The 24,183-nt window shown below is 30.1% G+C and overlaps 1 protein-coding gene across 1 annotated transcript in view; it reads left to right on the forward strand.

The window, feature by feature from the left end:
• Positions 1-18,816, forward strand: part of LOC107439221 (uncharacterized protein C05D11.1) — a gene marked incomplete at its 5' end in the record, with an annotated part of 36,026 nt that extends 17,210 nt beyond the window's left edge. Inside the window, 10 exon segments of the mRNA XM_016051739.3 lie at positions 929-1,072; positions 2,505-2,684; positions 4,837-4,939; positions 8,236-8,366; positions 10,708-10,974; positions 11,684-11,844; positions 12,838-13,024; positions 14,423-14,566; positions 16,710-17,023; positions 18,713-18,816. Coding sequence (XP_015907225.1) covers positions 929-1,072; positions 2,505-2,684; positions 4,837-4,939; positions 8,236-8,366; positions 10,708-10,974; positions 11,684-11,844; positions 12,838-13,024; positions 14,423-14,566; positions 16,710-17,023; positions 18,713-18,773 — 1,692 coding nt within the window. The 3' untranslated portion in view covers positions 18,774-18,816.
• Positions 18,817-24,183: the final 5,367 nt, after the last annotated feature.

The following is a 24,183-nucleotide window of genomic DNA, read 5'->3' on the forward strand; positions in this document are numbered from 1 at the left end:
TTTTTTTTAAAAATTTTAATGTTATATATGCATTAACTATACATGTATTTAAAAATTATGCAAATATTAATTTACAGAGTGTTAATTATGGTTAAATATTAAAAATAACTGAAATAAATTCAGAAAATTAGATTGTAAACATACCTGTAAACTTTTTTTATTGAAAGAATCAGATATTTTTGTTTGTTTGTTCATTTTTGTTTTAATGTCAAGACAACCAACAAAGTATGCACTGAGTCCAAAGCACGAAAATGATTTTTGTTTGTGAATCATACTCCCTTACCTTCTACAGATTCTTCTCTAAAAAATTATCTTACAGGTGTTAATGTGATGCTAGTGGTCATTTGTGACTCATGATCCGCTTTTAACTTGAAGGAAATGAAATTAGAGAGGAATGTTACATGTGACTTAAGAGATAAGGAAGGCGATTCTAAGAATGGAAGCTCTTGGGGGGAAGGGGTCAGCAGTGAGTCTTCTTCAGTCAGAAAATATGTAAAAAATGGCAAAAGATGATAAAATAATATTTTTTTCAATAATTGAAAATTAATAATACATGGAGAAAATACGGTTGAAATTTGAAAAAAAAATATTTTTTTTCAGGGGTTCATTGCTTCAAAGAATATCGTAATATTGCGAGGAGCTTGACATTAATTCATATGCAAGTTCGTCGGGATCACGAAACATTATCGTAATAATGAGAGTTATTGTTGTATTGGATATCGTAGTAATGAGAGTTCACTGTACTATAAAAAATTTTCATGTGCATTTTGATTGTTACCAGGTTTTTGAATGTTTGAACTGGTTATTTACCCTTGTCGTTTCTAAAATCAGTTTTTGGTAAAAAATCAACTTTGTTATTTGTTTTCACTCCATTACTTTTTCTCCTAATATCGAATGTTTCTGAGAAAAATTTGAATTCATGTTGTAGGTTGAAGGGCGTCCTAGCCCAGCGCTTGCAGCTGAAATGGCTGAGATTGAAAAGAAGAGAATTGAGGAACAGCAGAAGAAACTGGGACCCGATGGTTTGAAAGAAAAAGCACAGGTTTTGAAGGATGCCATTGAACAGAATGAAGTAAGTTTTTGTAGTTTATTAAACCAAAACTCACCTTTATATAAATGTTGTTATTTTTTTTTTCAAAATGGTTATCACTTTGCTTTGGTTATTGGATTTTTATTTTATCGCTCCATAACTACATTATTTTAAACACCAAGTTTAGCATGAAGGCAAAGTTTGCAAAATTTCAAAATAGAACAATCAGTTTAAGTGTTATATGGAAGTAAAATGTCAAACTGATCAGGTTGCTGAACAGAAATGAAAAATAAAGAAACATTATCATCTACTGAAGCTACAATGTAAAGTTTTATTCTCAATTATAAGAACTAAATAGCTATGCTGACATTCCTTCATTCTGTTTTTGTGGTTAAGCCTTTCAATGTTGATATAAAATATTCTTATGTACAATTACATACTATTGTGTGTTTGTGAAGACGATTTTTGTTCACTAACTGCTGTGACAATAATATGGAAATATCTGCTTTAGAAACCCTAAAATGTTAAATATCTTTTAATATCATTAAAGTTGAGAACATAGTGATCTGTATTTAATGCATTAACCTCTGGATTTGTGTTTATTTTATGGTTAAGTAAATGCTCATGGGAAACTTATTAGTTGATGCATTTCATAAAATAAAAAATACATGCATTTCAAATTTCTTACTATTTTTCCTGCAAATGTAACAAAAATTATAAAAATATTGAAAGCTCTGAATAAAATAATTTCTTTCAAACTCAAATTGAAAAAAATCAAAAAACAATTGCTAAATTATGTGTGAACGAAATATAATAGTGATAACATTGCACCAATGGAAAATAGCATTAATTATTTTTAATATTGTTACATCGGTCGAAGTTTTTGAAAATAATTTATCAAAAATATACTTGAAGCTAATTATTGCTGCTTTTCGAAGTTATTTCGTCAAGTAAAATAACACTTTCTACAAAATAATATGCTATATTCTTAATTGTTATGATTTTGTCTCAGTTATTTATAATTGTTCCGTTAAGCTTTGTCATTTTTCTATGATGAATTGTACACAATTTCAAAATGATAAGTCAATTGTCCAAAAAAGGGGAAAAAAATGTGATGCAGTTTTTTAATATTTGTAAAGTAAGTTACTTCATTTGCTGTTACTGCATTTTATGCCCCATAAGAGAATAAGATTTATTTGTTTATTTAATTTGATTTTCATGTAGGTAAATTTTTTTTGCCAAATGGAAATTATTTAAAAGAATCTTACAATAATAAAAGTGTAGTAAAAAATTGTAGAAAATAAAAGATCCACAGATTTGCTACTAATGAAGTTATGGGTTATCTTTTCCTTTAAATAAATATATTTATTTATTGTGTGTTATTTATTGTGCATTTATTTTAAACATAACATAATTTTATATTGAGTTATTCCACATCAGTAGTATATTTGTTTATTAATTTGTATTTTTTTAGATTTTGCCACCAAAAGAAGTTTTGAATTCTATTACCGTGCCTTCTGTTAAATCTATAAAACTGCATCCTTTGAAAAGAATCTGCAATATTGTTGAAACTGAAAGTTGTGGTTTAGATTTCCCGATTAAAAAAATGCCTTGCCGTTTTCAATTAGATGCTATAAACACCAACTTTATCCGGGTAAGATAAATGTATTATCTTTTTGTATTCTTAATTATTTGGTGTGCCGCTGAAAAGAAAATATGTATAAGTCAGTGTTTTCACTACAGCGCGAGAACGCGAGAATCTCGCATATTTTTTTCTTTTCCCGCAATAAAAAATGATTAACGCGAGAAGTTCGCACACTCTTTTAATCTATTTCAAAATGCGCAAATTTTGGAAAAAATTTCGTCTTTTGCCATTTTGAATGAAATCCGTTTCACTTTTCTTCCTTGATCTTTCATTATTTTGAACATTGTTCCTTGTTATCTAGCTTCCCTATTTACCAGTATTGTTCAAAACTGGTGCGAATAGCAGAACCCCCCCCCCCCCCCCGAACCACGGAATCCCTTCCAGAGCACATTTCTCTGCAACTACGTGTTCACCGTAGGTAAGGTTTCTTCATGTAAGACGTTTACATTTTTTGTGCATAAATTTCATTTGTCCTTAACGGACAAATGAAAATGAAGCAAATGTCGGTAGAAACGGTCAAAACGAAACAAATACGGATATTTTTCAGCCAAATAAATATAATAACTGATGAAAAAGTAGATATAGAACATTTTCCATATGATGATGCAGCAAAAATATTCAATTAGAAGATGTTAAAAATTTATTATAATTAAAGAAATTTTTTTTTCCAAGTCTATTCGTGTTTTTTTGATTTTTTGAAATCTCACTTAACTTTTTGAAATCTCACCCTGTTTTTGAGAAAGGATGAGAAATTCTCTCAATTTTTTTTCCTGTAATGAAAACACTGTACCGTCTAGAAGAAATATAGCTATGTGTAGAAAATTTTTCTTCAGTTTATTCTCTCTAACTTTTTCTGTCTCTAAATTTTTCTTCAATTTATTTTTTCTTTTCTAATAATACAATTAAAAAAAATTCTATAAATTTTTTTTTATCTAATTTTTTTGCATGTATTGTTATTTATATTTTGCAAATTTTTATTTCTTTCATTGTACCAGAGTATGGTCAATGACAAGATTTGAATATTTGGGTCTGGGAAATTACAAGATATTCCTGTCAGGTCTTTGCTGAACTTTGTTTCAGCTATAAAGCTTTTCGTTAATCATGACTTAAGGTTTGGGTACACTATACCTCTGGTTGATGTGCCCTGCTCTCCACAAAAGCTAGTTCATGTTGGAAATGCGATCAAGATTTAAATATTTTCTGCTGGATTCTATGCTCACTGGTTGGTTTATAGCAGAAAAATTTATTCAGATCATAATGTGTGTTGCCATTATTACTTAAATTTTCCCACTAGTACAACTAAGCTATGCTTTCCTTTCATGTAATTTTATTTTATAACCATCATTGAACAACCAACCCAATTTTGGTTTTACTATTACTAATATTGAGCTCCGTTGCCTTGTAATTGTGAACCCAATCCAGAGGACAAGGGAACTCCTGGATCAAGTACTGGGAGAAATTTGCCTTTGTGAAGAACTTTTTGATGGAACTAACTTGCATTTGCGTTACATGGAGAGGAAAATAATGAAAACCTCCCACATTTAGCCTGACGGCAATGGGACTCTAACCCATGATCTGGCTACCACTGAGGATATTTCATGTCAGCACTGTGGAAAGTGGGAGACCAAGGGTTGGAATTTGTATCGACCAGCCATCGCTGCGATTCGCATTGCAGGAAATTAAAGTGTCAAATGTGAAGACTATATAGTTTCAGTTTTGACGACTATTGTAAATGTATATAAATCAACTTGTTAGTATTATGCTCCACTCTTTCTATTTGGCTTTTACAGTTTTTCTAGTCCTGTCATAGTTCATGCTGCAAACACATGTATAACTCTGTCATACTGTTATGTAATTTAAATGTACTGTTTTTATTTAATAAATGTAATGTTTTTTTTGTCTACTTTGGTCGTAGATGTTTCTCTCCTATGTCAAGACAGTTACAGGAGTGCACTTAATGAGAAAAATCAATTTTATTTGGTTGTTTGTTCCAATCTGGGAGTTACTATGTCATTTGGACTGTGTTCAAAATTATAAGGCTACAGAGTTGAATATTGATAGTTCAAAGATGGGTCGGCTGTTCAGTTATGAAATAAAATATCATGAAATTGTCATTATATTTTATCTTATGTCCTGAGTTTTGATTAAGATTTCCTTTCAGGTCTATGTTATGATGGATACCAATGACCTTCCTCAAGATTTGCGATTGTATCTTCCCTTATTTGTCGAACTTTTAGATGAATGCCCAATCAAGCGTAATGGAGGTAAGCTCTGCACAGTTTTTCAGATAACTCATTAACAATATTTTTTCTCATATGGTAACAGAATTTGTCCCTCTACTTACTCCCGTTGAACTTAATTGTAAAAACATTGTTAACACACTACTGTTTATAGTGGATTTATTTTTCTCTGCCATTGTGAATTGTAGATAAATGAAAAAGTAGTTTAGAATAGATTTCTAAATTTGGCCAATATTTCAATTATCTCTTTTTTGAGCACCAGGTATTTTTGTGATAGTTTTTCTATTTAAGGAGAAGAGGCCAAAGCTTGTTTCGCAATATTCTAAAATTTTAGTATTGTGCTTTATAGTGCAGAGACATTTCACAGGGTTCCCACGGTCCTTGAGAGTCCTTGAAAGTCCTTGAATTTTTTGTTGCTAAATTTAGGTCCTTGAAAGTGCTTGAAAAACGTCTTAGGTCCTTGAAAAACTTGATAGGTCCTTGAATTTGTCCAATACTGCCGGCGGCCCTTTTTATAAAACACCCACGGATCTTTCTGTTTTGTTCCCGAGCTCTCTCACGTGGTTTTTAACGCCACCGTTTCTAACCGGGCCTAGCGTCTTGGTGTCTGCCAAGTGCGCGGAGTACAGCAGACAATCAATGCGTTCGGGGCGAGACTCCACTTCATCTTCTGTCGCATATGCTTAGATCTTCTTTTTTCTTATCGAAACTGGAATACTCTCGAATTTCGTAACAATATGTACCTTGTAGTTTTCAATAAATTTGCCGTTTTACCATCCGCACTTGTCCTTACGTTTGCGTCATTTCAAAACTTTATTGTAAAGCGTATTCGCAAAGGCACGGCTTCGTATTTGTGTTATGTAGTTTAGACTAGTTATGCCTGGGAAGTGCTATTTTAATCCCCAATGGATGGATAATCAAGCTTATAAAGAATGGATTTTATCGATGCCCGAAAAGAAGTTCAGAGCCAAGTGCCGATTATGCATGAAGGAGATCGATATCGCGAAAATGGAAGAATCTGCTCTGAAATCACACATGAAAGAAAGGTAAAACAAAAAAGCAGTCTCATGCCCTGAGTTCTCTTTTTCCAAAGACATCAACATCTAATTCATCTGGTGTAAATACTCCTTCAACATCGTGTGCCCCATGTGAAACAGAAACTTTAGTGGCCGAGGTAACATTGTCTTCTTATCTGGTCAAAAGGAATGTGCTTGATGCTGAAATTCTCTGGAGTCTGAAGTGCATCACTAGTAATTATTCATGTAACTCCTGTGAAGGGATTAGTAAATTGTTCTCCAAAATGTTTGCTGATAGCTGTATAGCGAGACAATTTTTTTGTAGTGCCACAAAGTGAGCCTATTTGGGCTCCTTTGGATTGGCACTATACTTCAAAGGGATTCTTATAAATGAGCTGAAGAATGTTGATTGCTACACTGTACTCTTTGATGAGACGTTAAATCAGTCTCTACAATCTAAGCAGATGGACATTATGGTAAGGAATTGATAATAAAGTTTGCACTAAGTATCTTACCTCCCAATTTATGGGTCATGGAACTGCAGAAAATATTTTGTCCTCTTTTTACAAATGCATGGATGATGGTTAAAAGCTCTCTAAAATACTTCAATTATCCATGGATGGACCCTATGTCAATTGGAAATTCTATTAGAAGCTTCAGTGTGAATTAAAAGAGAAATATTCCCACCAGGTCATATTCATTGGCAGTTGTGGATTACACATAACGAATAATGCTTTTAAACATGGTGAAAATGGGATATGTTCCTTCTAATTTTTATTTTCAGAAAGAATTGTTGCTGCATAACATTTAGAGAAGGTTGTGTAAATTATGGATGAATAATTTCAGAAACGATGTTTAATAGAGGAGAGGAGGGGGTTATGGAATAGTCATGGAATATGGAATACCTAAGATTTAGCTCTGTCTTTCATGCAGCCTTCACATGGAAATACACAGGATTAAAGGATTTCACCATTAACACCTCATTACCATTAGTTATAGATTGTGCTGAAAATGATTTTGTGAATTAATATGTAAAACCAGTAGGGTTGTTTTTAAAAAAATATAAATTTTAGTCCATAATACATATACTCTCTTCTCTCTATATAGGCAAAGCATTTAGGTATTATATTTGAAATTAATTATTGCCACAACAAGCATTGTTGCTTCTAGTAAAATAGAAGAGAATAATTTTTAAAATTGGTCTTAGATTAAGGTCCTTGAAAATTTTGTTGAGGTCCTTGAAAAGTCCTGGAAAGTCCTTGAATTTCAATCTCATCATAGAGTGGGAACCCTGTTTCAGAATTTTTTATTGTTTTGATGGGATTGATACAAAATGGTGTAAAGTCAGTAGTAGGAAAAGTAATACCTATAGTGTGTTGACCAAGTTAAAGTTGGATGTATCAACCATTCTGTACGGCATTGCGACTTGTGAGAGAATATTCAAAAATCCACTTAATTCTGTTCTTCTTTGTCAAAACAAACTTTGGGTAATTTGTTGACTGGGAAAGCAAAACCAGGTAGATTTTTAAAAAGCTTTTTATTTCATATAAGGTTTTTAAAAAATAATGAATCAGTTACTCAGCCTGTTTAAAAAATCAATAAAAAAGCTGTGAAATATATTTCAATTAAAGAATCTGTAAATGTAACTTTTTCAATCTTTCATCTTTTTGTTTATTGTGCTGTGCAATTGTAACCACATGTCTCAAAAAAAGGGTTAGAGGATTTGTATTTTTTGTCCTTCTTGAAAACATGTATTTATAGTTGTCAAAGTGTAATTTAGGAATGGTTATTGCATAGGAATAGTCTGCTCACGTAAATGACACATTGCACAACGAGGCAATTTTTTATTTAAGCAAAAAAATTTTATAACATTACATTTTTCTTTTTGGGAAATGGATAATTTAGCTATACAAGAATATATATTTTTTTCCAATGCCCACCTGGGTTGACATTTTGTCAATTCAGGCATGTTAGGGCAAATTTGTTGGCCACTCTTTCAGAGACACCATATTAGGTTGGCCAACGTTGCTCCCACAGTACAGAGATTGAAAGAACATACATGCCTTGTCCAGGATTCGAACCCAGAACCTTTCTGGTGCAAGGCCAGTTCCCTGACCCCGACACAGTCTGGTTAATGGAAAATGTTTACACAATGTTTGTATTTATCAAATCAGCCAATAGTATTTAAAATGTTAAATTATAATTTTTTGTCTTTTTTTATTTACTGAAATATAGATAGGAATCATTATTGCATATAATATTCATGAGTTCAATTTAACATGTTTGCCTATGTAACATTTCTAGAAATTATACCCTACCAGGATGTGGTGACTGAGTTGGAGAAAGATACCATTTCGATATCAGCTAACTTGGGATTCAACTACCAACGTTTTTTCTGTGGGACATATGCTCAACTTATTTGTCTAGAATTAATGGTAAGCATAAAAACTGATTTAACTCATAGCTGTACCTTTTTAGCGGTTGTTCTAAAAAGCATCATAATCTCTCAGGAAATGTTTTGGATACAAATTTGTTTAAAATTACTTTTAATATTATTTTTATCAATACAGTGCCCGCCGTTTATTAAAATCACTTTCGTTTTATGCTCTTTTGATTTTATTAAGCGGCTGATTTTATTGAGAGGCGATTCAGCATTTGGAAAAAAAAATCAAATTTTTTGTATTCTAAATGCACACACTTTAAAAGCTGAAATAATGACAACATTAATGTTTTATTTTAACTAATTTAATTATTTTAATAAAGTAAAACCCTACATAAGATTAAATTTCTAAAATTTTGCAAATAACCGATCAATGGTTGCTTGAGTTTCAGTATTTAAAATTAACTTTTCAACATCATTTGAGAGTTTATAGAAGTTTTTATAGTTTTGGATATTTCCTCCTCTTTGTTCTAAAGCTTGCCGCACTACATTAAGTGCTTTTCTGACTTCCATTGAAGATGGCACTGATGAGTTCATTTCATCTTCTGAGTCTGATTCCTCCATTTCTTGATTGAAAATAACTTTGCAATTTTTGATGTTTGTAACAATTTCAGAATCAGATTTTTCTCCTGATGTTTGCAGTTTATCGTCAATAGCTATGGAACATGCGCACAGTTTTTGGAAATCCATTCATGTTCTCTGTAGAGATAGATAACAAAAGAAACTTCTCTCCCTTCTATGGTTCATTCAATAAAAAGTAAGATAAGAATTCGACCCCCTGCTGAATGAGATAGGTTTCTCCAAACTTCATTCAAGTCAAGGAATTGACATTGATTTCTATGAACTCGCCGCTTACCACCCACATTTTTCCTTAACTCTTACACTATGAATATCCTCAGGAAAATGCTAGCCACGCCAGCTTCTTCTAACTGTTGCTTCTTCTAAAAAAATCTTTAAACTTCGAAAAAATAAAATTTTATTAATAAGAACAAAAGAAGCTGAAATATTGCACTTTTAATTTATTATGTAGTCAAAACTTTGATCTTAAAAAGCGGCGGCATTGATTTTATTAAAGGATGCTTTTAACATGTATTAATATTGTAAAGATTCGGTTCTTGCCGATTTGATTTTATAAAGCGGCTGATTTTATTATCCAGTGATTTTATTAGCGGCGGGCACTGTAGCAACGTTAGGGTAGGCATCATTCAAATTATAATTTAAATTGTAATTAAAATTTTTTGATTTTTTTTTAAAAATCATTAATTTAAATAATTAGATTTTTTTTTAAAAAAAATGTCATTGATTTAAGGCAAAACAATATTTTATGCAGTATAATTTATGATTACATTCATGTAAAGTTGTGTTTTTTTTTAAAAAAAGTTTTCTTTTTTTATTGGTGTTAAAAGAGGTTTTATGAAGTGAAATAATGAGAGAGGAATGTAAATAACTAATTGATGTTCAAAATAGTGTAATAAATAATAATAAAAAAAAAACGAACAAAAAAACAATGTGGTTGAAAATGATGGGAAACCAGTAGTCCTTTTCCATTCATATGTAAAATAATTTGCTGTTTCATTAACATGTTTCTATTATACCCAAATAGTTTTAGTTTCATTTAAATGTGAACACTTTTGAAACGTAATCTGTTAACTGAGTATGATGAAATATTTTGTAATATATACAAACTGTTACTGCATTGAGCATAGTCGCACCATTAAGTGACAAATCGGGTTTTTATTTTTAAAAATTCGTAAAGGTGCTGTGTGTGAATAAAGATAACTATGATTTTATTTATTTTATGATTATGTTGCAATGATTAAATTTCATTAATTAAATATTAGTTTTATTTATTTTATTTAGAAATATTAAATATTTTAGCTACAATAGTGTTTTTAAAAATATTAAATTAAGCATTATTAGTAAATTTAAAAAAAAAATTATTCATTTAAAAAAATAAGTAAATAATGATTTTTATTAATCTTTGACAGCACATATTAGGCATTTTAATGATAATAGCATTTTTTAAGTCTGGCTCAAAAGTAGTTTTTATGTTTTCAAGTCTGACTTATTTAGAAGAAAATGTTGAATTTTTAAACTAATTCGAGCAAGTATGGATCAGTACAATTCAATTTTAATAAATATCTTTTGTTTTGTTTTACCCTTACATACATATTCAGAATTTGTTTTACGTATTTTTATGAAAAAAATTAAACTTCGATAAACAATTTTTTATTTATTTTTCTTGGGACTGAGTAAATATGAATCAGTGTCTTTAAAATTTAAACCTTTTTTGGTCCCATCCTTGTAAAAAAGTAATCATTATTTTTAACCTTAAGGTTGCAGAAGAAAAGTATGAGAAATCAGTTCAGTGGATACGAGAATTGTTGTATCAAATTGTATTTGAACCATCAAGAATCAAGACATCTATCAATAAAATGGTGACTGCTGTATCTGGTCTGAAACGTAAAGGAGGTACAGTTATGAGAACGCTACTGCATAACTTAATATTTCACCCACACAGTAATCGTTGGACATCCAGTATGCTGAGGCAAGCAAATTTCCTTTCAAAAACTCTACAAACTTTAGAATCAAAACCTGAAGAGGTAAATTTTTTTTGTTGTATTTATTTGAGGTTTTTGTCAGGTTGTTTTAAAAAAAAAACTTTTCTATAGAAACATAACTCATTGCTTTTTTTTATGGATAGTTTTTTAATTCCAATTTAAAAAACTTTTTAAGTTTCTAATATTTTGTTTGAATTTGATGTGACTCTTTTCGAGTTGAACATTATTTAAAAAATTAAAATGTGCTTAGTTGCTTTTTAGAAAAACACAATGAACTAAAATGAAGAGTTTGTTTTAATGTTTAGGAAGTTTCTAAGGAGTATAAAAAAGCATATTTTCTTTGATATTTTTTCAAATGTTGGTTCGTAAAGTATTATCTAGAATCATTGGAACTTTTTCAAGTTCAGAAAATAGGTATTTTAAGTGAATAGTTATTAAAATATGCATTACTTAATAAAATTGAGTTTTGAAAAAATATCAAGATCTATTTTTACACTATCTTTGATTTTGCACAAAACTAGCTTTAGAAAATGTTCCATTTAATATACAGAAGAAAATAAATGTCGAGATCTGTAGTACCCTTGTAATCTCTAGGCGAGGAGCAAAAAAGTTAAAAATATGCACACAAAAAAAATATATTAAATTTGAAAATAAATTATCAATTAAGTGTGTCTTATAAAGCGCTCTGTGAGTAGTGTGACTTTTTATTTGAATTTGATCTCATTTTATGGATTGTTTTCGTTTATTTCAGGTTATTGAGAAATTGAACAAAATCAAAGAATTGGTTGTGAGGCCTGAGAAGATGACTGTTCATTTAGCTGTGAACCTAGACAAATTAAAGTCAAAAGTAAATCCAGAGCAACCCTGGATTGAAGATTTCCTTCCTCCTCATATTCAACCAGGATATAAAAAGTAATAACTCTCATTATTTATTTAAAAATAAATAAATTTACTCTTTTATAATGTTTACATAAAAACTTAAAAGCATCTTCTTAGTTTTCAGTACTTAGGATATAACGATAGATAGAAGAAATATTCTATATGTTTTTTTATTTAAAAATTTTGCTTTTTTGAAAATAAATTGATGAAAGAAAGGGTGAGTTCAACCCCTGTCACTTCAACCGCTCACCATCAAGCTGGAGTCCAAAGTGATAGAAAAACAGTTTCCCAGCAATGCAGAGAGAGAGAGAGAGAGCCATTATTTAATTTATCAAAAAATAGTTGCTATTGAGTTAAAATGTAAATAATGCTAACATACGTTTGAATTATTTATTATAAAAAGCTTACTACAATGGTCGATATTATTCTATCAACTACTAAGAGATTCTTACAAAATGCATCCCACCCCAACAATTTTTTTTAGCAAATTGAGAAGAAGTCAAGAATTTAAATTTTTTTTTTTTTTGGAATTTAAGTGGGAATCATGAAGTGAGTATCAGTTTGTCAAAGAATAAAGAAATATCTATATATAATTTTTGCCAGAAAAAATTAATTTAAAAATCTTATGATTTAAGTAGCAATACTCTTTTAATAATTTCCCCTCTTCATTTATTACTTTTAATGCAGTTTAAATTAAATAAATCATTTTGAGATTTTGTTATCTTAATAGGAAAATCTACAAGTTAAGGAGAAAAAAAGTAGAAGCTTGTGAATTCTTTTAGCAATAGTTTGGATAAGGTTGAATTCCAATCGTTACAGAGAAATCACACAAGTATTTTTTTTTAAAAAATAAATTAAATAAATATGAAAGCAAAAAATTCTGCAGGAATATACTACTTTAGGGTGCAATGTTTAATTAATTTAAAAAAATAAAATATTTCCATCCTACTGTTTAAAAATTTAAGATACTTTACCTTTTTTGGTCTATTCTATTGTCTATGTTATTGATTATTTTCTTTTGAATAGGAGCCCAATTAAAAAGTGCCATGAGTTACTTCAGCTTAAAATGGGTGATGAACCTAGGGGTGTGATTATTGGCCTCGGATCTGTAGAGACCGGATATTTGGTGCAGTGTGCGCCATGTGTCACATCACCCACTCATCCTGATTATGTGCCTATATTAGTTTTAATACAGTACCTTACTCAACTGGAGGTTTGTGTTCCATAATTTTTAGATTATTTTTAAAGCCAAAATGACCAAACAACATAATATCAATTTCTTATGAAGCCTCTCAAAAATTGTTTATTAATCAAACTTAAGATTGCGGGAATAGAAGACTAAAATTTGTGAGGAATTTCATATGATCAAATACAAAAAAGTTAATAGTCTACACTCTTTAGTACAATCTCTTTTTACAACAAACCTTTCATTATAATAATCCATGCATATAGTTCCTTTTTACAAATCTGTAAGTGCAATGTTATTTTAATGTCCATTCGAACCATTCTTTCCAATATAGCAACTGAAATTTATTCTCTATGATTTAGAAAAACTATAAAATTAATTATTTAAATCTTTATTTCCTTTGACGTTACTTAACTTACTTATGCTTGAAAAGTACTAATTAACATACAAATAAAATTAAAACATACAAAATAATAATCTAAGTATCAAAATAATAATCTAAGTATTATGACTGGATTATGAAGTAAGCCTTACTTATTTTTATCACTTAGAATTTTATCAGAATCTTTTCGGTTTTTTCTTTTTCCGAACTATCTATTGTCAAATTGATAGACTGATTATTGTAAAAGCTATGCTGCAATTATCTGAAATGAATTCAGTGTTTGTCATTTTTTAAAATTATGAATTCAAAAATTCAATGAGAATATGAATATTATTTATTTTCACATTCTTTTAATATCAATAATAATGAGAAATACAGCCATTAATTTACTATTGTCTTTGTGTTATATAGTTGTATTTTGTTTTTATATTTTAAAATCAAAAATCCTTAAAATGCCTTTTGTCTAACATGTTTTTAATCTTACACAATTATTTGCATAAAATAAATATTAGTTCATAATATCTGCAAGATTTTTTTCTTCTCATGTTGCTCATATGATTATTTTATAATTTCTTTTTTAGTGTCTAAAAGTTAAAAAGTGGAAAGTTAAAATTTATTTTCTGTTTTATATTCTTTATTTCTTTCTAGCACAAAACGATTATTATATATTAGTAAGTAGTAAACACCTCAATAAATCTCACCTTTATGTCACTGTGTTCTGATAATAAATACAAAGTATAAATACGAATTTCATTCTTATAATCGTTTTTGAAAGAAAATACTCTTTTTTTATTAATATTCAGTATGTAGGGAGATATTATGAGCTTTTTTTGAATGTAATTTTTTTATTAATAATTGATGAGAAAAATGTAGGATACCATTAATTATTATTATAACCTTGGAAAAGTTGTGTTCCTACAACTTAGATTATTTCTTTAATTTCTACTAGTTAGAGTAAAACTAATTATGCCTAAAAGTTTCATTTCAAATGTTTGTTTTTCATTATAGGAAGTTTTAATACTTAATGTGGATTGTCATTTTAGGGACCTGTGTGGAGACAAGTGAGAGGTCAGGGTTTAGCTTACAGTTGCAGCATGTATTTAGATCCTGACTCAGGGTTAATATTTTTCAACCTAACCAGAGCTACACACATTGTTAAGGGATACACAGAAACTTTAAAAGCTGTTGTAAGTTTCACTTTATGTAAGATAGTATTTCTTAATTTGTTTTTCCTCTGCCTAGAAATGTATGCAACTAACAAGGGAAACTAGGGAAGTGTGACTCGCCAATTTTGAAATAAACTAGTGGGATGTATGCCTTATGAGGAATAATTTTAGGGGGCAACATTCGTTTCGGCCCATAGAAGGTCCTGTGAGAGATAAAAAATAATTCAATATATAGAAAAATCGGTATTTTATTACTTCAATGCAGACTATTAGTTATTGTAATTGTCTCATAATCCAATTAATTTGTAATTAATTGGATAATTAATTAATTTGCTAATTAATAAATCAATCAGAAAATTAATTATTAATTAATTGTTAATTAGTTATTATTTAATTGTTAATTAATATTAATTGATTTGCAATTACATACTCCAACTAATTTGGAAAGTTTTTTGAGAAAAAATTTAAAAAATTTGATGTAAATTTTTTTTTTCTAAATTTACCTAACAGGTTTTTCAGAAAAACTACAGATATATAAAATTTTCGAAATCAATTTTGACAATAAATATGCATTATATAGTATGTGAAAGTACCACAAAATTAATTGGAGTATGAGATAATTACAATAACTAATAGTCTGTATTGAAGTAATGAAATACCAATTTTTCTATACATTGAATTATTTTTTATCTCTCACAGGACCTTCTATGGGCCGAAACGAATGTTTCCCCCCAAAATTATTCATCATAAGGCATACTACCCATTTTCAAAAATCATTATTTCAAAATTGGCGAGTCACACTTCCCTAGTTTCCCTTGTAAGTAAGGCAGAAAGTGTTAAGGAACAAAAATTCATTCTGCTTATTAATTTATCAGGGTGAACAGGAAAAAATGAAATTATCAGGGAATTTTATTTTGACTCTAAAAAGCATGGGGTAGTCAGGGAAAACTGATTTTTTTTTAAAACAAAAACCTGGAAAATTCCTATATCATACCTGAAAAATAATCAGTCTTAGAATTGTCACTAACAGTAATCAGTTATTGAGATTGGAGTTAAATAATTCTAGCATCTATTACAATTATTAGTCCCATTTTAGTGTAACTTCAATCTTACCATTCTCATTCATTCAATTATACTTTTTTTTATCATGTAATCTAATATTTGGGTAGTTACAAATAAATCATTTTGATGTAAAATTGCATAGTGTTGATAAAATATAGTCTGAATTTTCATTGAAAATTGCCTGACCTGGAAAAGTCAGGGAATTTTTTTTCTTCTGAATTTGAATGGGACCCCTGATTTATCCTAATACATTGTATGCTTAAAAGGAAAACTCTGACAACTATGGATCTAACATTTCGCATCATGAGGATTGTAAACAGGCAACTCAAAGCAATTTTCTGGCATCACAAACCTGAGAAAAAGACTTCTCAAATTTACACCATTCTTGAAGTAAAGAACCTCATCTTGTGAGGATTTTTGAAAAATTACCATGTGATGCAATGTGTCTTCTTGTCTTGCCGATCTTCTTTTTGTATAATATCTCGAAGAAAATTTTCAAAGAAAAAGTAAAATTTTAAATTTGTCATAAAATGATCTGCCTAAAGCATAAAAATGAAATTTAAGAGTTTTATCTCGATAGTTTAAAAATATTTGTCAGAATATAGAATGATAAATAAATAAATAGAGAAGAATAAAATGATACAATATCTCTTTTATGCGTTACACTTATCTAGTTTCAATGAATTAAAGATTTGTGGTCAAGTACTGCAGCATAATCTCAAATAGTGTATTGCTATAAAAGCTTAAATTATTTTATAATTTTATTCTATTATATTAAACACAATGACAAGAATGCACACACGAAGCAGTTTTTGTATATAAAAAAACCCTAACTTTTCCCAAGATTGATACATTTTTTGCTTTACACAAAAAAGATCTTTAAAAAAAAAAAAAAAAATACAAAATAAGGCATGCATTTTTGAAAAAACAGAAATTTTTACCTAATGTCAAGATTGTTTTCAGCTTTAAATGTATTTTAAAGGCAGAAAGATACTATTTTTGCTTGCTTGTGTATATGACCCTTCCTCAATAAATTCTAAAACTTTATATATATATATATAAAGTTTAATTTGAAGGTTTCACTTTCTCTCATGTATTGTAGGAGTCTCATTTAAATGGTGAGTGTAAATGGGACAAAGAATTCTTAGAGTCGGCGTGCAGCAGTATGATCTTTGAAATCATTGAGAGGGTGAAGACCGTGTCTGATGTGGCCGAGGAGTCCCTTAGAGCTTATTACAACAATGTTGACATGAACTTCATACAGGAACTGTTGGAGAAGGTTCCCAAGGTCACCTTTCAGGACATGGAGCGTGTAGGAGTCAAGTACATGAAACCCTTGTTTCAAGACGCCACCTCCAGGTGCTCCATTGTCTGCCACCCGAGTAAAGTGGAGGAAATAACGCAAGGATTTGCTGCGTAAGCAAAATTTGTTTGTTTTTTGACTTCACAGCATTCAGATGTTTAAGCATGTGAATGTTTTGTGTTCATTGCAAAAATGAATTAAACAGGTATCGATAAACCCGTAACCTAAATATTCAGTTGAGCATTTGTTAACCTTTATGGGGCTAACTGTGAAGAAAATAAATTAGATTGACTTATATATTATAACTTTTACTAAGTCTTGGTAGCCAATATTTTTTATTTCTCCCGAAAACAAGCTATATATGATATGATTTTTCAGGATTGAGATTGATTTATAAAAAGGAATCCATTTAGTGTGTTATAGGAAATTAGTTTTTTAAGATCCTTTTTTTTTTTCATTTTGTGGAGAGGTAGCTGGGATCCCCCCCCCCCTACTGTGACGAATTAGCTGAAAACTTGACCTGTGTTTTTAACCTCTTAAAGCACGAGTTTTTCCCCCCCTTCTTTTCCGGAAAAGCTGTAAAAAATTCAAAAAAAGTTTGGACATGAAATGAATAAATAGGTTTAATGGTAAGTTATTTTTTGCAATTTCAGTTATTAGGGAGCAGGGGTGGGTGCAAAAGTTATAAAAAAAATTTCTGTACAAACAAAGTTTAAACAATTTAATTACATGTTTCTTTTGAATTTTGAAAATCTAATTATATCAATTAATATTCATTAAATTTAATTAGTATATCAAGTAGCTAATCATCAAAATGCACCATGTTGTTTACACAAGAAAAATGCCACATAGTGGTGTCATCTATGGTGAATCAATTTAATTATAATCTAGCCTATTCATTTTTACTCTCAGGCGGCATTTGAAATAAAATGACGCAAGATTCAAGATTAACTGTGTGAGACATGAGTAGGTGCAAATTTGCTGGTAACTTTCGCCCGTGTCAGGCACAGGCAAATGCATTAAGGGGTTGAATGTCTGAATTTGTAAATTTTGTGTTTATATCTGCAAATAAACTCAAAGAAAAATAATCAAATGAACAATCTCATGTCGCACAAGAGAAGATTGTTCACGGGTTTTCCTCTCCTTTTGTTGTGCTAACCTTTATTGTTACTCAATGTTATGTAAACAAAGCCTATCATTGGTATTCTTTCGTTATTTTGTAATTTGTTAAGATATCAGCAGATGGCAGCACAAAACTGAGGTTGGAAAATAGCATTCCATGTTTAAAAATGAATGAAGTGGGTGGGAAGTATGCTTTCCAGGTCTTATAAAGGATTAACTAAAAGAAACTTTCTTAATTGGGACTTTCATAATTTGTAAATTATGTTACTTTACATTTACTGTTACTTTAAATTTTTGTACTTAAATAATATTTAAAATGTGTGTTATATTTATGCTCAAAAAATTTAAAATTTACATATTTGTCCAATAAAAGGAAACTATAGGCCCACAAAACCTATTTAAGAACATTTTTTTTTTATAAAAATTCATTCTATTTTTCAAACATCTGGACAATCTGATTGAAAATTTTGAACAATTTTTAGGATCAGGGGTTGTAATTACCACTTTCACGCAATGTCCAAATTTAGAACATTAGCTGAAACAGTTCTGGATATATTAGAGAGACCCACAGACAAACTCTTCATTTTATTATTATAAATTCATTGTTTCAAATGCTTTTTCTTTAATGTTACAATGATTCAAATAATTTAATAAATATAAATATCTTTTTTTGTGTGTAGGTTTTCAAGAAATTTACGAATCTTACCATCTCTAGACGATCCGAGTGTCACAGATTTTTAATTTTGTAATTTTGCATAATTTAAGAATAAATTATTTATTTTCATCTTTGCTTGTTGATTTATACAGCTTGTTTACTTCATATTTTTTGAGAAATGAGAGATTTTATGTAAAATTGATCTATGCGTAATGAATAAAATTGTTTTCAATTGCTACAGGGTCTCTATGATTTAAATCAAATAATTGAAACTAGTGAATTAAATATTTAATTTTTGCTATTTCATTTAAAAAAAATTAGTCTCACTGTGAACTGATCATAAGATACGGTTACCTGCAGATCATTGAAGTCAAACTTTGCTGGTCGCAGACAGTGAGCAGTTGGGTGTGCATTATCAGTTGTCGTTAAACTGTTATTTTTGGAAATTGGATTGATAATCGCGTCAAATCAGCCAAATCTATGCTAGTTGTTTATTTCTAGTTAAGTCACGGGATAAGTTCGATATCTGGTGCTCATCGGGAGTGGTAACAAATCACACTCGTGAGACAATGTTTTTCTTACGAGTCGAAGCCATTTACTACTCAACTCTTCACCTACTTGTAAAAGAATTTATGCATATGCAAAATGCTCAGTAGCTTTTGATTGCTCGATGAGGCGGAATCTCGATCATTTGTAAAAGCTAAGATTCTTACAGACATTGAGTCCGTGCTCCGGCATGAATGTGTAGTTATGATTATGTTATCTTTTAATCATTTGTACTTTATTCACATGTCGCTATCGCCAAAAAATATGTTTCTGAAGGAACATTTTCCTGTGTTCTGCAACTATGTAAATTCATTCCTCTATTTATCAATCTACTTATTTAACAATGTTGTCGGGTAAAAGGAGACCCGTACATCGGTTATACCGTGAAGGGCTCGACTTCACACGCAGGTAGTCAGGCTACCAAAGCAGGGTAGCCATCGTGGCTGCAGGGAATCAAAATTGTGATGGTATGTGTCCCGATCATCCACAAGAATGTTTCCGGACTGTCACCAATGGCCCATTTTGCAGCTAAAATGTGACGTAAATAAAGTACTACTATTTCTTATTTTATAGTTATTACGTATTTTATTTCGTAATTATTGCGAAATAAATTTTAAATGTTAAAATGAATATAAGTTTTCTATCTGTACAGGATCTTGCTCACTAACATTTTAACCCGAGAAGACGCGTGTCTCCTGAACGAATGTTCATCTAGTCCAAAATTTAAAGGTTGAAGTTGGCTGGAAAAAGTTTCACCCCCAAATTTTACAATTTAAGCTGTCTTTAACCACCCTTTTTGTACCTCTCCTAATCCCACCACTCTTCTGATTTTGACTCAAGGGGGAAATTCCTTCTCTAAGACAAAAGTACAATAAGATAAAGTAGGACGAATGTCGGAAAGCTACCAGCATCTAATAAACAAATGTCTCTCTATTTTTTTTTTAAAGAGAAGGAAAACTCGCAGCTCGAGCTTTGTGAAAAAATTCGATCTGTTAGAAAAACGTATAAACCGGGATAACGTACGAAACGGACAACATAAAGACGGGGTTCTACTATATATATAATTTAAAAATATAGAGAAATAAAGATTATTGAAAAGAGAAGAAGAAAAATTATTAAAATAATATATTTACAAAAAAAATTTTTTTTAATAAATTTTTCAAAAATATTTTTAAAAATTATTTTAATAACTTTCCTCCTTCTCTTTTCTTTAATTTTTATTATTTTCCATGTTTTCTCTATATTTTTAAATTATTTAATAAGTGTAGTGAAAATATATCTATTTAACAATAATAGTTAAAATTGTGTTCTGTTTCATATTCGTTGTAAAGCACTTCAATGCTGAACTCAAGGACTGAAATAAAAATAAATCGTAGAGTAGATAAATTCTTAAAATACCCCAATAGCCTTTTTTTTCTTTCTTAAAAAAGAAGGTAAAATAAAGAGACATCCATTTGGTATAACCAAATATGAACCTGAATATCACTTTTGATCTAGTGAACGGATTTTTACGTACAGGGACTCAATCTTAATGGAATGAATACTTAACATTAAGTATGCTAATTAATTAGTGCAGGCGGTATATTAGGTTAGCTGACACAAAATAGTACTTTCTCTAAATAGACACATCTTTCTTTCGATGGATTTGGATTCTTGACCCTACAAATACGGAATGTTATCACAAACTGGAAAATAGGGTGTCTTATTTATAGTTCAATCTCTAAAGTGATCGAAAGTTTGGAACCCTTAATAATAATTTTACTTCTTTCGGTATTTTAACATGTCTTTGGAACATTTTAAGCGAATCTAAAAAATTTTGTCCGCAATTATAAAATTAAAGTATCCAAAGATGTATGTAAAAAAAATTTTGAGTAATTATTTTCAATTTTTTATTATTTTATTTAATTATTGTCGAAAACATTTTAAATTTTATTCTATTTTTAAAAAAATCGTGCATTTAAAATTTAATTTCTGAGAACTACCTAAACGGTTTCGTAAAAATTTTACATAAGTAAGATGTCTAAACTCTTAATTGCTTTCCTGACTAAAGTATTGGGACCATACTTTCCAGACTGCGGCTACCAGCCATATTTTGCGGGCCAGAAATCCATCGAAAAAAGGTATGTTTATGTAGAGAAAGTACGTTTTTCTGTTTGATTTCGAAACTTAAAATTACGTTTGCTTCAACTAATCAGCATATTTAATGTTATGCTCACAAATCTTTAATATTGAGGTCCAATGGAGCTAGAAATTCTTTTCGTTAGATAAAAAGATATTTTTAATTTGCTCACTGTACAGCAACATTTTTCGTGAAGAGTTTTTATTTTATTTATTTTTTTAATATGTGTCCACACACGTTTCATTTAACATGCTTTTTTTTTGTGTCCAGATATTAATGGTTCGCAGATAGCTTTTTAAACCATAAGGAAAAATCTTTTGCAGTTTAAAAAAAAAAATAATACCCAAACTCTATCGCTTCATAAAATTGTCGATTGAGCCTTTTTGTTTTAGTAGATTTTCATTACTTAGAACAATATTGTTAGTATTGTTTTAAACAATAATAAAATAAAAATTTCAGAAACTGAATTTTTAAGTAGACAAAAAAATTAGAAAATAATTCCATTTTGTTATTACTGTCTCGTCTAAAATGACAAACGTTTACGTCACTCATGTGTAGGTAGATCTTGATAACGGGAGCCTGTTTTGAGAGCTCGAAACTTGTCCACTTTTATATGAAACAAATGATGATTCCGTTTTGTATTCATTTATAAATTTATCTTTTTGCTTCAGATTCTTGAGAGTATTCAGTTCATTCTACCATTCTTATTTCATTAAATAAATGTAATTCAATTTTGATTCAAATGGAAAAACAGAACTACACCTTTTAAATTCAGTTATTTCCGTTAAACGAGTAGAAACGGAATGTCGTTTGAAAAATGAAGAAATTAACGAAACCTTATACTTCCATAACAATAAATTCTTCCATACGAACTAAAACTTTCAAGACGAAGGATTTAATGCACGCAAAAAGGAGAAAAAAGAATATTGAGGTTTTCAGATTTTATTGATGTAGAAGAAGAGAAAAAAAAAGCGATCAAAGCTGCCATATTTAAACTCATAGAATGCGTTGGCTGAGCTTATTGGTTGTTGCAGTATTGGCGTAATGGGGCGATTTTCGCAACCAGCTGAGCCCCAGCAATTAAGCAAAGGGCTGTGGGGAATGAGAATAAAAGTATTTAGGGTTTTCATCCTGCAGTTGATGATATTTTCTGTGGTAACATATGCTGCTCTATATGTACAGAAATGAAAGGGGTTATCTATATATTATGTGATGATTCTAGTGACTTGTCACGGTATACATGATTTCATCTCACAATGAAATGTATGATTTGTTTTTAAAAAATTCCTGATTTAATTCCTTTAAAAATAATTTGCAAAAACCTTAAATTTTGAAGGGTATTCCTAACTTTAACTAATCTGTGTTTTTTGGTTGCTGAAAATATCGCTAACTGATCCATCTGTGAATATTTATTTAATATTGAAGTTATCCCAAATGATATGTAGTAGAAGTAGTAGTATTTTATTTACGTCACTACTAGAGCTGCATAGTGAGCTATAGGCGGCAGAGTTCGAAACATCTCAGAGGAAGATTCGAATGCTCCCCCCCCCCACACACACAATTTTGATTCTCCGCTGAGAGGAGGAAATCACGGCTTTGATAGCCCGATGACCCGCGTGCCAAGTCGATCACTTTACGGTGGAACAGTTTAACGAGGACCCATACCGCGCTCCCTTGGTCTCTTTACAGACTGATCAAAAAGGTCAACAACCAGTCCACTACTTGTGATCCTAGATTTCGTTGTTCTACTTGGAACCGTGTTTTTACGATCAGCCCAATGCGGGACTTAGAATGTGGGACAATGTGTAATTGAAGAAAAATGTTATTGACAGCACAAGGAAGTCACATCCTAGAAAAATTTTAAAACTGGCAGAAAAAGCTTTAGGAAACAGAATATTTTTAAGCTAATTGTGATTGACCAAAAATATTTGCAAATTAAATATCTGTGTTACAATTGACCAACTGAATTCGTAATATTGCCTTGAAAGTCAAAGCCTATAAGATTTACTGTAATCTCATAAGACAATTGTCACCACTTTTTGAAATTTTCTAGTCCAGATTGTGGCCACCTTGCAGCAGATTGTTAGTAGCATTTTGACGTCTTTAGTGTTTGTAGATGACGTTTTTAATATTTGTAGTATAACATCTGACGTCTTTAGTGTTCGTAGATGACGTCTTTAGGCTCTGTAGTAGAATGTTAGGCGTCTTTAGTATTTTTAGTACAACCTCCGGCCTCTTTAGTGTTTGTAGATGACGTCTGAAGTTTCTAGTATTTGTTGTACAACGTCTAACGTCTTTAATGTTTGTAGACGACGTCTTTAATGTTTGTAGATGACGTATTTAGTGTTTGTAGTTCACCGTCTGACGTCTTTAGTATTTGCAGTGTAAAGTTTGACTTCTTTTTTGTGTTTGTAGATGACGTCTTTGTTTGTAGTACAACGTCTGACGTTTTTAATATTTGCAATTATTAAACTTTTATAATATAATGTCGAGACATCTGTTATTTTTTCTTTCTAAATATATTTTATTTTGATAATTTTTCTCCTTCTCTTTTCATTAATCTTTATTATTTTCCATGTTTTCTTTGTATTTTTATTTGGTGCTGTCGCAGCTTGGAATTTTATATCTTTTACCTTTTTCTTAAATTTTCATTATTTCTGTATCCCTCCCCCTCTCTCTCTTTCGCTATATATATATATNTTAGAGAGGGAGAGAGGGAGGGAGAAATATTAAGACTGATTAATAAAGAAACAGTTATTACGATTAATAAAGAAGTATTAAACACGAAAAGACATTGCTGAATTAAATACAAAGCATTATAATTCACAAAA

The sequence above is a fragment of the Parasteatoda tepidariorum genome, chromosome 6 (genome assembly GCF_043381705.1).
Source record: "Parasteatoda tepidariorum isolate YZ-2023 chromosome 6, CAS_Ptep_4.0, whole genome shotgun sequence".
Lineage (NCBI taxonomy): Eukaryota > Metazoa > Arthropoda > Arachnida > Araneae > Theridiidae > Parasteatoda > Parasteatoda tepidariorum.